Below are 12,566 nucleotides of genomic sequence, written 5' to 3' on the forward strand. Positions count from 1 at the left end.
CTTGGTTGGGGGAGGGAGGAATTTGAAATCCCATGAATTTTCTTTAATCAATGAAATTTGTGACTATTTCAACATTCCATTCCATTCCTTCATTAAAGTGAAGGATTTCTAAAGAATGTTGAAATAGTCACAAATTTCATTGATTAAAGAAAATCATGGGATTTCAAATTCCTCCCTCCCCCAAATAAGATCAATTTTATAAAGAAAAACTTCCTAATTCCATTCCATTCCATTCCATGAAACGAATGCTACCTTATTGTTTATGCAGGAAGGGGTATACATTGTTAATAAACACGTGGAAACGATATGATCTACTCAAACAATCCATTTCTCATCATACATCTTGTCCTGGACTTGACTCGATGCACATTGTATGGAGCAAGCCTGACCCGCCTTCAGTGGCGGACCCATGATTTTTTTTCAATGGGGTCCATTATTTTCGGTGTTCAAAATTTTTATAACAAAATGTAAAAATTTTCGGGGCGGTCCTCGTTCAGGTCGGGTCAAAGCGAGGTTTGAACTAGATTTAAAAAAAAAGAGAGAAAAAATTGGCTTATACAAGGATTGAACCCATGACCTCTGGTCGGGTCAAAGCGAGGTTTGAACTAGATTTAAAAAAAAGAGAGAAAAAATTGGCTTATACAAAGATTGAACACATGACCTCTTATTGGAAGAGAAGGGGATTTACCACCACACCAGCTTTCCTTTTCTTTCTATGGTGTCCACCTAATTACATTTATGGGGCCCTTATACAATTTTAAATACCGAATCTACTAATTTTTCTAAAAACATTGGGGTCCGTGGACCCGACCCACTCAATGTGGGTCCGCCCCTGCCCGCCTTCAGATCCTCTTGTGAAATTTCTAAATCAGGTTGTAAAGTCAAATGCTAAGAATGGTCGATATACTGAGTTGACTTTTGATATAAACAAGGAAGATAGTCTCAACACCAGATTTAAAGAAATCAAGAATCTAACTACATTTCTAAATTCCCAAATCAAAAAGGTCATGGAGTTATAGTAACTCCTATGATAACTAAATTCACTCTTGCTTCCATTGAGGTCGCAAGTTCGAATCAGAGTCACACGGGGGCTTTGTCCAACCTGCGCGCCAGAGAGTTTCGACTCTTGTGGTAGCGCAACTGGAGAAACCCTGTGGGTTCTTGAACCGGGGTTATGCCCTCTATGGAGAAACCCTGTGGGTTCTTGAACCGGGGTCGGTCTCGCAAGCCAACCTGCAGCCACTCAGTTCAATCTGAAAATTCGCGGTTCTAAAAAAATCCACTCTTGCTTCCACTCCTAACAATCGTATACCTAATGAAAAAACATTGCCCTGTCTGTGAGTTTCGACACACTCTTTAAACAAGCAATCTAAAGTGTCGCGAACAATATGAATTTCTATATTAGTCCCATTCTCATAATAGATAGTCTTATAAAAGAACATCAATTAGTTTCATCATATATCTACAATTCATAAGTATGCGGTTGCTTGAAAATCCATATCATCCGAAATCGAATTGGCGGCTAAACATCTCTCAAGTTATGACCTAAATAAGAAAAATAAGAACTCAGTGGCGGACCTAGGAATTATTTGTTGCGGTGCGGATGAGTGGCTCAAGCATATTTTCAAGGGGTGCGGTTGGGTTTTTTGCCTAAAATATACACTAAATTTTTTTTTTCAAGGGGTGCGCCCACCCACCTTGGTCATAACCTAGGTCCGCCCCTGTAAGAACTACATACTTAACTAGACATATGTATTAGAAAAATAACATACTCAATATCAGTTACATAGTAATGTCAGTTCTACTTCAAGTTTATTGCTTCAGCCTTCAAGTCACAAAATTCTGCAATAAGAAAATGTTTATGGAGATATATTTTTTGAACAGTGTTCCTAAAAACGGTGTTCGATTAATACGTATATTTTACTATATCTCATCAAAACTAGCCGGTACTCAATACCAAGTTTATTGACGTCCAAACGACGATAAAAAAGCAATTTTTAACGCGTGAAAATAAGTAAGCCGTACTGTTAAGTAAAGACATCTAAATAGAAAATTAGATTTACTTAAAGTTTAGAGGCTATACAATAACTTTACTAAAGTCGTAGAGTATAAAACGTAAATCGGTTAAAATAAAATAGAAAAAAAAAACCTTATATGCTTGAAGGGGTGCAAGTGTAAAATTCATTTAAACCAACTAATCAAACCAGCTAATATCATTTGTTTAAAGACCTAAAAAGCATGAATTGATCGACCAGAAGAAATTTGAGAAAATGTAATCCTCCCAGAGTCCCAGGTATTTGACTTCTGTTGTTTCTTTCTCATTTGTGGTCTATGATTGTTATTAAAGACACATGTAAAATGTTATCCTTATGTTATTCATCTTTGCTTTGCTGAATAGTCTACACAAGTACACAATATCATTAAACTTAAGACCTTACCTACAATTTAAAGTCTTACTGTAATCCCAAAGTCTTTTCTCACACCAAACCTCGTTCCATTATGTCAATCTACAAGTGAACGTTTTACACACTTTGATGTGAAACTTATAATTATGTTACTATTGAACCAAAGACTTGCAAGTTGGTGGGAAAGGTCAAAAAGTATCATTGGTCTTTGAAATTACATGCAGATAATTGTACTATTATTGAGTATATATAGATAGTAGCTCACTGAGTATCTATAGCCATTTGAAGAAACATACAATTAAAGAGAATGAGTAATTCGATTTTGCTCTTCTTTTTCCTTTCCTTATTCTTCATCTCTTCTTTCACTTCTTCTATCAACACCACCCATAAATGCTCTGTTCAACAGACCCTTGATTTGCTTCATTTTAAACAAAACATTTCCTCAATCAATGATACCATGTATCGATATGACTTTCAATGTGAAGCTTGGCTTGGTTCTAGTTATAATCCAATTATGATGAGCTGGAACACACGTACAGATTGCTGTGAATGGAATGGAGTCACTTGTGACGACTCCACTGGTGATGTTATCGGTCTTGACCTGAGCTGCGGCATGTTGCAAGGTACCATCCACCCTAACACCACTCTTTTTCACCTCCCTCGTCTACAGAGACTCAACCTTGCTTACAATAACTTTACGGATTCCGAATTTCCACCTGCCATAGGCAGACTTTCTAATAGTCTCACACATCTCAACATCTCTTCCTGTGAGTTTACTGGTCAAGTGCCCACAACTATTTCACACCTTCATAAATTGGTGTCCCTTGATCTCTCTTCGAATGGGGATGATTTCAATCTTGAACCTCATGTTTTCATCAATTTGCTTCAAAATTTAAGTGTTGTGAAAGAACTTTCTCTTACATATGTTAACATCTCTGCAGTTTTACCTAGTAATCTTAGTATATCTTCAGCTTTAAAATTGCTAAATCTTGGCTCGGCTGGATTGCAAGGAAACCTGCCTCGCAACATTTTCAATCTTCAATCTTTGGAAACACTCGACTTGTCGTCTAACAGTTTGACAGGACATATCCCTTCAGAGGTCTCACTTCTTCCTAATTTGGTTTCACTTGATCTCTATGGGAATAATGGGATAGATCTTGACCCTCATATTTTCAGCAGTCTCCTTATAAATTCTACTTTTTTGAGAGACCTTCATCTTTATGGTGTTAATATAGGTTTTGTTTTACCCACTTATCTCAATATCTCTTCTTCTCTAAGATCACTCGATCTCAGCAACACCAGCCTGCAAGGGAAGTTACCTGATAACATCTTAAATCTTAAATATTTGGAACAAATTGAATTGTCAGGGAACAATATTTTCTCTGGTCCATTTCCCAAGGTTAACACAAGCACTAACATCCCTCTCAGGAGGTTAGGTCTCTCAGGTTGTGGTTTGAATGGGTCCCTTCCCAAATCCCTTGGTAACCTTAGATACCTTGAAGATATAGATTTATCAAATAACAAGCTTTCTGGAACACTGCCTTCTTCATTGTTTACCCTTCCTTCTTTAGAATTTATCAACCTCAATAAGAACATGTTCCAAGGAAATATGCCACTCGAGTTGTTTTCTCTTCAATCTTTAGAATTTTTATCCCTTGCTAAGAATCAATTAACTGGCCTTATCGATGTGCTTGATAATGGCCCTGACCTGCAAACATTTCAACGCCTTACCAACCTCATTATCCTTGACCTTTCATATAATAATTTTAGAGGTGACTGGAATTTGGATGCATTGTTATCAAGCCTTACCAACCTCGCTATCCTTGACCTTTCATATAATAATTTTAGAGGTGACTGGGAGTTGGATGCATTGTTATCAAGCCTCACAAACCTTCAAGTACTCACCCTGTCACACAGTGGTATATCTGTTACAACCAGTAATGCTAATCATCATGTCAATCCTAATTTTGGGACGTTAAGTTTGGCCTCTTGCAGTCTAAAGGTGTTTCCGGTGTCCATTAGAGCCATGACAAATCTTAGATACTTAAATTTGTCCAACAATGATATACATGGACACATTCCTGACTGGATAGGGGAGATAGGAAGAAATGAGTTATTAGTTTTGGATCTTTCAAATAACTCCATTACCGGCACCATTCCAAATGTATACGAGGATTGGAGCGAGTTAGAGGGGTTTGTTTTGAATGGAAATCAGTTACAAGGAAATGTGCCAACTTCTTTGTACAACTGTCAAAATCTGAGAATAATTGATTTGGGAAACAACCAGTTAAGTGACACATTCCCTGGCTGGTTAGGAGATCTTCCCAAATTACAGGTTCTTATCCTAAGATCAAACAATTTTCATGGTGGCATTAATGTAACCTCTTCAAAGTTAAAATTTCCATTTCCAAGTCTGCAAGTTATTGACTTGTCTCATAATGGGTTTGTAGGCCAACTCCCTACAAAATATTTGCAAAATTTCAATGCCATGAAGAATGTGGTAAAAAAGAACACCAAACCAGAGTATGTGTCCACAGGTTCCATTTATTACTCTATCATTGTTACGGTGAAAGGAGTTGATCAATACTTTCCACAACTTTCGGTTCAGTACACTATTGTCGATCTATCGGGCAATAAATTTGAAGGAGAGATTCCAAACATCATTGGAAATCTGAAATCTTTGATAGTACTAAACTTGTCACACAACAGCCTAACGGGTCAAATCCCACATTCTCTTGGGAATATATCTGAAATTGAATCGTTAGACCTGTCTTGGAACCAACTCACTGGAGAGATTCCACAAAGCCTTGTTGATTTGACGTTTCTTGAGTTCTTAAATCTATCACAAAACCATCTCGTGGGCCACGTTCCACAAGGAAAACAGTTCGACACATTTGATAATTATTCATTTGGTGGGAACCCAAAACTCTGTGGGCCTCCGTTGACCAAAAAGTGCGGTGAGCATCCTCATGAACTACAACTTGAAGGTGATGGAGATGGAGAGGAGAGTGGATTCACATGGAAAGTGGTGGTGATGGGATATGGGTGTGGAACCTTACTTGGAATGGTGTTGGGATATATCATGTTATCAACCGGAAGACCAAAATGGTTCAATGCAATTGCGAATGTAGCAAATCATATGATCTTAAACAGGCAAAACAAGAGAAGATAATGAATTTAGTTCATGAATGGTACGTGTTTCGCATGTTTTTCTATTACCCTAAATTGTGCAAAACGCCTTACTCTGTTTTCTTTTATTTTATAAAATTGATGCAGGGAAAGAACTTTATGTTGCAGCTGGACCCTTTTGAATCATGCAGTTGTTGAGAAACTTCTGAATTATGTTGTATGTTGAGTATTTCTTATTGTGTTGTATTTTAGCAGTAGTCGAGATTTGCGAAACTTCTGAATCTTTATTCAGATAGCTCTTTCTATATTTTTAGTGTACAAGTTAAAATAAAAAAAAAGTAGATCCACATGGTTAATTGTCTGTGAAGCTAAGAACAATTATAGGACCACTTTATTAAATCAGATACAACTTTAGAGCAACTTGAACTAAAAAAAATCTTAAATGAGGCCAACAGTAGCATAAAATGTATCAAAGGTCATCTCCTCATATTGCAGAATATGTTTATGCACCTATTGTGTTTGTTGAAGGCGCACAAGTAAATGATTTATTGAGCATTTAAAAACTTGGAACCAACCTATTTGTCATTGCAAGGCTAGTTAGTTCTTTTTTCTAATTTGGCATTATAGTTTAGATTGAACATGTGTGAGTGTGCAACCCACATGCTACCAACTTTCTAGTTCACACATTGCCTTCTCGCAAAAGTGGCATTTCTGGTATGACATCTAATTGTTAAAATGGGACATTTGGAATCACGCGTTTTTTTTTTAAATCTAAAAGATTTGCAATAAAATACGCGAGATTCAAAACACAACCGGTCATCCCAGATTACTCTCTTGTTTTTACGTGGATGCTGCACATTGTGGACTCTGTATAATGTTAGTTAGTTTCCTTCTCTTAAACAGCAGATTAGTATCTTCAATTGTGCAAATAGTTGAAGGTTGTTGGTTGGACTGTGGATAGAAATGGATACTTGTTAATCAAGGTGACTCCTAATAGTTCAAAGAGTTGTTTGATTTCCTAATAGCAGCAAGAATTATTGAAATACAATACAATACAGGAGAGATTCGCTTACTAATTAAACACTATCAACGGAATCTCACCATTTAAACTAATCAAGCTGACACATATGATCATGATATTCACAATCAAACAGAAAAAACTAAATCAAACAGAACAAGATGCCTGTAGCAGTTACCAAATAGAGGAGTATCATACATCCATACTATAATTTAATACCAATTTTGACCAAGAACAAGCCAAACGACGAAAATGTCCGATGTCACATGTAATTTATAGACACCTTTTTAAAGATGGCTTTGTATTTGAAAGAAAAAAAAACTAAAAAGTAATATTTTTCAGTTGGCTAGTTTTTGGTCAGAATTCATATGAATGTCACAAGATATGTACTTGAATAGCCTGTATGATAGTTTTCAAACATTGGTGGCCTTAATGAAAAAAGTTGAATACATGGGTGGCCTCCACATACATATACTTTCAATAGACCTTTTGGACAGAAAAGAATGCTGAACCTATCGGTTTTGACCCAAACAAGGGATTCACGTTTTGACCCTGACCCGTTTCCACTCATATACACAAGCCACCCATTGTGCCAACTCTGCCTGTCAATTTTATTGTCTATAGATAGATATACATTAACATCCTTAACCACATGTTTGGTGTGTGTAATTGTAGGCAAGATATACGAGATTGGATCAACAGGAATCAATAGTCTAGGAGGCCATAGCAACAAAAGGACCGAGTGTGTGAATAGGTTTGTATATGAGTTTGGTAATTCATTATGCTTCTTGTACCTTCCACTTCTTACTTTTTTATTAGCTTCACACTTAGTTTCCTTAGTTACCATTGTTACCTATCTCTTGTATTAACAACCCATTTTAACATGAACCGTTTAGCGTGTTGTATCAATTCATTTCCTGTTTCCAGATTCCCTTTGATTATATTTACATAGGGTTGTTGTAACTGTAGCAATAATGACAATGGCATTTAAAATTTAGGCCATGACCATACCTGAACTAACATGGGATTGGAACTTATCTGTTGGGGACTGACTTGTGTGGATAAGTGGGTTTGGGACCTTAGGTACCATCCAACTCCCATACCCACCCAACTATTTTCTTTATCTTTGGGTTGCTTTTGACTTATCATGTGCAAATTGATGAGGTTGCCAAACACATGTCTCATTTAAAGACTTTTGCATATTTTTATCTTCTTAGGGGGTGTGTCTTATATTTTTGTTAAGGGTCATGTTGTTATCTACCGGAAAAAGAACACAGAATAATTATTAATAGCTTGTTATGCCCATAGGGCAATATGAGAAACAAATCACTTATTTCGTCTAATGACTTCAACTATTGCGACATGCGATTCCATATCATCTATGACATATAGATTCACGTATGCGTTATTATTCACGTATAGAATGAAAATATTTATGATTTAGACGAGTCAAAGTGTATATATGACCAAAGATTCACGTATCTCATGGTTATTTATATCACCACTTTTCGACACGAATTATAACACATTAAAGAGCAATAGTTTCTTTTATGATTTTCTATATTCATATATAAAGATGGTGATAAGATCAAGCCAAGTAGTAGCCTATCTTCATTCTCTTCACACCAAAAGCTAATTAATGTAGGAAGAAAATTGGGGCAAAGTATCAAAAAAATGTTGAATACTTGTCTTATAAAAGGGAAACAAGCTAGTTCTAGTTATTGATATACATCAAGATTTATATTTTCTATCTTTATGCCAATTAATCAAATTATTATCATTTCTACATCAATTATGGAATATCATCTCCAAATAGGGTTGTAAACGAGCCGAGTTGAGCCGAGCTAGACCCAGCTTGAGCTCGGCTCGAACTTGATTCAAGCTGGCTCGAGCTCAACTCGATTAGAATTCGAGCTAGCTCGACTTGGCTCGATCTAGTTCGAACTAACAAAGAACCGCAAAATTTACTACTTAAAAAGCCCTTAAAATGAATTTCTTCATAGATTAAGGGCCATAATTGCTATTTAATTTAACCATATGGCTAAATATGCAAGTATAAATAGTTAATTCACTTTGTACATTATCTTTACCTTCTTTTATAGACGAGATACTCTCTTAGTTTTTGTTTTCTAAGCGATCTGAGACAAAAAAAAATGAAGAACGTAAATCTTATCGAGCCAGCTCACGAGCCGAGCCGAGCCGACCTGGCTTGTTTACAACCGAACTAATTTTGAGTCGAGCTTTCTTCGGGCATTTTTCAAGCGAGATGCGAGACACAAGTTTTTTGAACACCCCTGTTTACAAATAAATCAATAGATTTTATATATTAAGTTTTGAATGGAAGGAATACATGAATAATCTTTTGTATACAAACAAAAATAAAACATTGACCGTTGACCACATCCCCTAGTCTAAGTCACCAAATGTCACATTGACTTCCAATTTTCAAATTTCCGCCAACCTAATCCTGCCTGTAAAACACGACCGAGTCACCAACTCACTACCGAGTCAACCCGTCTACCTCCCTCTCCCTTCATGACTCCAATAATCTCCCAAAAACGTCTTCGCCCCATCCAAACTCGGATAATAAGTCGGTTCCAAAAATATCCGACCCAACGAATCATTCAAATCCACCGTCACAGAAGCCAAATTACCTTTCGCCTCCACACTCCCCATCACCACCACCAACAACTGTTTATACGAATAATAAAACTTCTTAACCGCCGCTTCAACCGCCTGTAATCCTTGCAACAGATGAATCTTCACGCCGTTGTCCTTTTTCCGGTACAACTTTAACGCCGTCTCTTGAACAATAGGTCCGCCCATTGGATCCACTTCAACGTCGAGAATGTACGGTACCTTATGCCTTAAGTTTTTCGAAAGTTTCGTAATCTCGGTTAGAGATCTAGATCTGAAGCATAACGAATCGGTTTCACATGTTGTTTTGATATCCAGCTGGTTCTTCAACCGGAGAAAATCGTCTGGATCCATTAGTAGATGAAGATCTTCGATCTTTGCTAATAGTTTCCATATCTGTTCTAGAATGTAACAGTTAGTTGAAGCGGTTGCAAAACCGTTTGAATTAATATCCGATTCGATTCGGATTAGGAGTTTCTGCGCGACGTGGATCCACGACTCGAGGATCTGGTGCGTGGTGAAGAGCGTTCGGTTTTCGTAGTTGTTGACATTAGATTGATCCGGTGGCGTTTTTGTTAGAGAATGAAGGTTCGATGGCTTGCAAACCGCGTCGTAGTTTAGGCTTGGCTTACCGCTTAAATTCGGCTCGCCTAACCCTAACGTGTACGGACATCTCATCATGTTGCACTCTATCGTGTACTGGATTTTTTGTGCTAGATTTTCGGATTTCCTCCACGTGGCAAGCCGTGGTAACAGGCTTTCCTCGCTTATCTGGCTAACTAAAACCGTCGCGTCTTCGCCTTCGCTAAGCTTCCACACCTCCGCCGAGCTTCCCTCGCGCGTTAAAACACCCCCGCTTTCGCCTATATTAACAATCGGGGCCGTACACGTGTCCTCTTCACAAAACAAAGAAATAAGCTCGATTTGACTCGTTGTCAAAGACTCCAGCCTACGCATCCACTCGCGGCGATTCGCATAAGGTCGTGGATCCGACAACACGATCGAAACAAAACGGAATGTAAACTCCAAAGCGTGCAAAGCCGGTTTGAGTACAGCTTCATTTTTCCATTCAGGAAACTCAACTTTGTTCCATAGGTCTCTGATTTCAGGAAGGCGTAAGTAATGCTCGTATGCGGTGCACGCGGTGTCGGATGCTGGTGATAAGTCTTGAACTTGAAGGGGTGGTGGTGGAACAAGAACAGAAAGTTTGGTTGATGATGAAGGTCTTGGTGATCTGTTTGGCATGTTATCTGTAGATACAATATTGGTTTTGCAATCTAAATTAACCATTTTTTTTATAAATAATATAGCAGGTATTGTTGAAGAAATAAAGAGGAGTTTTTTGGTATGAAGTTGTAGTTGGAATAAAACGTATTTATAAGAAGTTGGGTGATGAACAGATAGTATGAAACGCGTGTACAAGTGAGAAACGGTAATTTAAAAGTCGCCGCAACGTTGAAAATTTTAATTATTGTATTTAAAAAAAAATATTCTTTTGATAAAACATAACCATGTTACGTTATAGTTTAGATCATCAGGTATTATTTTTGTATCTGTTTTATTGATATTATAAAAGTAAACATAAAGTATAGTAAGTTTTATTAGGAAGCTGATAGAGGAAGAAAAGTAAGCTTTAGTGATATTTTAAGAATAAAAAATAGTGAATTTTGAAAGGGAAATGATAGAAGAAGAAAAGTAAGCTTATCCAGAAACGGATAAAGAATCAAAGTTTGGTGGGAATGGGTCGGGTCGGGTCACGTTTCTTCTCCTTTGATTGGTACCAAGAAGCTTCCCCTACTAAGAACATTGTCATGGTTCATGCATGGAATTTATTTTCTATCATCCATCCACGACTTGAATTTTGGCGTTTACAACATGTGTAATGTTTATATCATGTATTGAATATATGTGATTTATTTATTTTTCTATAGTTATGCTACACAACTAACTTTATGCAACTACTATGATAGGTCAAGATCATTAATTTCTCACCGCATGCATTTTTGTTGACTGAGATGTAAACTCTTGAGGTTAAATACAATTTCTAACTCATAAATAAGTAGTGAGGTGTGAAGTATTGTCATGTATTTACGGATGACAACTGAACTCGAATCTGATGATAGATTCTAAACATTTGGGACAGGTAATCAGGTATGATATTAGTTTTATATTTTTTTTCATGGGTATGAGATTTGGAGATATATCCGTTTACCCAACCCGATTACTAAATAATGTAGATGTGTTTACCCAATTATATAATATCTCCTTCTATTTATTTTAATCATGTCGTATCTATCAAAAATATCCTTAATTTGCATAATTATCATTTCTTTTCTTTTTTCATGGCTTATGAGAGGCGCGAAAGCGAAAGCCTATGGGGTCGTTTCTGTAACTGGATAACTAGCACCGAAAGCCGTCTTTACATTGGATGGTTTGGCGTTTTGATGATCCCTACCTTAAGGGCCGCAACTTCTGTATTTATCATCGCCTTCATTGCTGCTCCTCCAGTAGATATTAGTAGATATTGATGGTATTCGTGAACCTGTTTCTGGATCTCTACTTTACAGAAACAATATTATTTCTGGTGCCATATTATTCCTACTTCTGCAGCTATCAGTTTGCACTTTTACCCAATATGGGAAGCAACATCCGTTGATGAATGGTTATACGATGGTGGTCCTTATGAACTAATTGTTCTACACTTCTTACTTGGTGTAGCTTGTTACATGGGTCGTGAGTGGGAGCTTAGTTTCCGTCTAGGTATGCGACCTTGGATTGTTGTTGCATACGCAGCTCCTGTTGCAGTTGTGACTGTTGTTTTTTGATCTACCCAATTGGTCAAGGAAGCTTTTCTGATATCATTCAGTACCCCTAATATCTAGGGATGTTCACGGTTCAATTTAAAGTTGATAAACCGCCCAAGCCAGTCAAAAGTTTGGTTTCATGGTTGGTTTGAAAATTTTCAATCCATATCGAACAGTTTGATTTACGGATTATACCGAAAACGAGCCCTATAAATCCGGATCGTAAGATTGGTATCTACTTAATTTGTACCAGGTATCATTAATGACTTAATTTGTAGCATTTGGGTTTAACTAAATTTAAATCGGTGACAGTTAAGTGAAGTGATATAAAGAACTGATTATATTATACACGTTTGGTATTACCATAACCAAATACATTAATACACTATACCACTAGTAAAATTATTTGTGCGTTGCGGCGAGAATTCAATCGCCGTTGATACGATACCGGCACTCATTATAACAACTGAAAGAGAAAACCCAAAAAGTACAATTAAAAGAAACTTTATTAAAATTTAAAAGTTGTGTGATAAGTTTATTAAAATTTAAAGTGTAAGAATATAAATTAGTAAA

At 36.9% G+C, this 12,566-nt stretch overlaps 3 protein-coding genes and 1 pseudogene across 3 annotated transcripts; 3 read left to right on the forward strand and 1 right to left on the reverse strand.

Annotated features, from left to right (window-relative positions):
* Positions 1-236: 236 nt before the first annotated feature.
* LOC110907834 (receptor-like protein Cf-9 homolog) lies at positions 237-7,421 on the forward strand. The gene is made up of 5 exons (XM_035983163.1): positions 237-388; positions 836-1,018; positions 2,907-5,558; positions 5,682-5,751; positions 7,050-7,421. Exons 1-5 carry the CDS (start codon positions 237-239, stop codon positions 7,419-7,421), a joined length of 3,429 nt encoding a protein of 1,142 aa, XP_035839056.1.
* LOC118479372 (receptor-like protein Cf-9 homolog) lies at positions 1,606-5,936 on the forward strand. The gene is made up of 2 exons (XM_035983526.1): positions 1,606-5,596; positions 5,682-5,936. The coding sequence occupies exon 1, from the start codon at positions 2,713-2,715 to the stop codon at positions 5,575-5,577; it is 2,865 nt and encodes a 954-aa protein (XP_035839419.1). The 5' UTR covers positions 1,606-2,712; the 3' UTR covers positions 5,578-5,596; positions 5,682-5,936.
* Positions 7,422-8,849: 1,428 nt separating the features above from the next.
* Positions 8,850-11,131, reverse strand: LOC110904928 (nematode resistance protein-like HSPRO2). Its single transcript, XM_022150791.2, has one exon. It carries the CDS (start codon positions 10,477-10,479, stop codon positions 9,070-9,072), a length of 1,410 nt encoding a protein of 469 aa, XP_022006483.1. The 5' UTR covers positions 10,480-11,131; the 3' UTR covers positions 8,850-9,069.
* A 173-nt stretch (positions 11,132-11,304) lies between these two features.
* LOC118486774 lies at positions 11,305-12,265 on the forward strand (annotated as a pseudogene).
* Positions 12,266-12,566: the final 301 nt, after the last annotated feature.

Source organism: Helianthus annuus, chromosome 14 (genome assembly GCF_002127325.2).
Source record: "Helianthus annuus cultivar XRQ/B chromosome 14, HanXRQr2.0-SUNRISE, whole genome shotgun sequence".
Taxonomy (NCBI): Eukaryota; Viridiplantae; Streptophyta; class Magnoliopsida; order Asterales; family Asteraceae; genus Helianthus; species Helianthus annuus.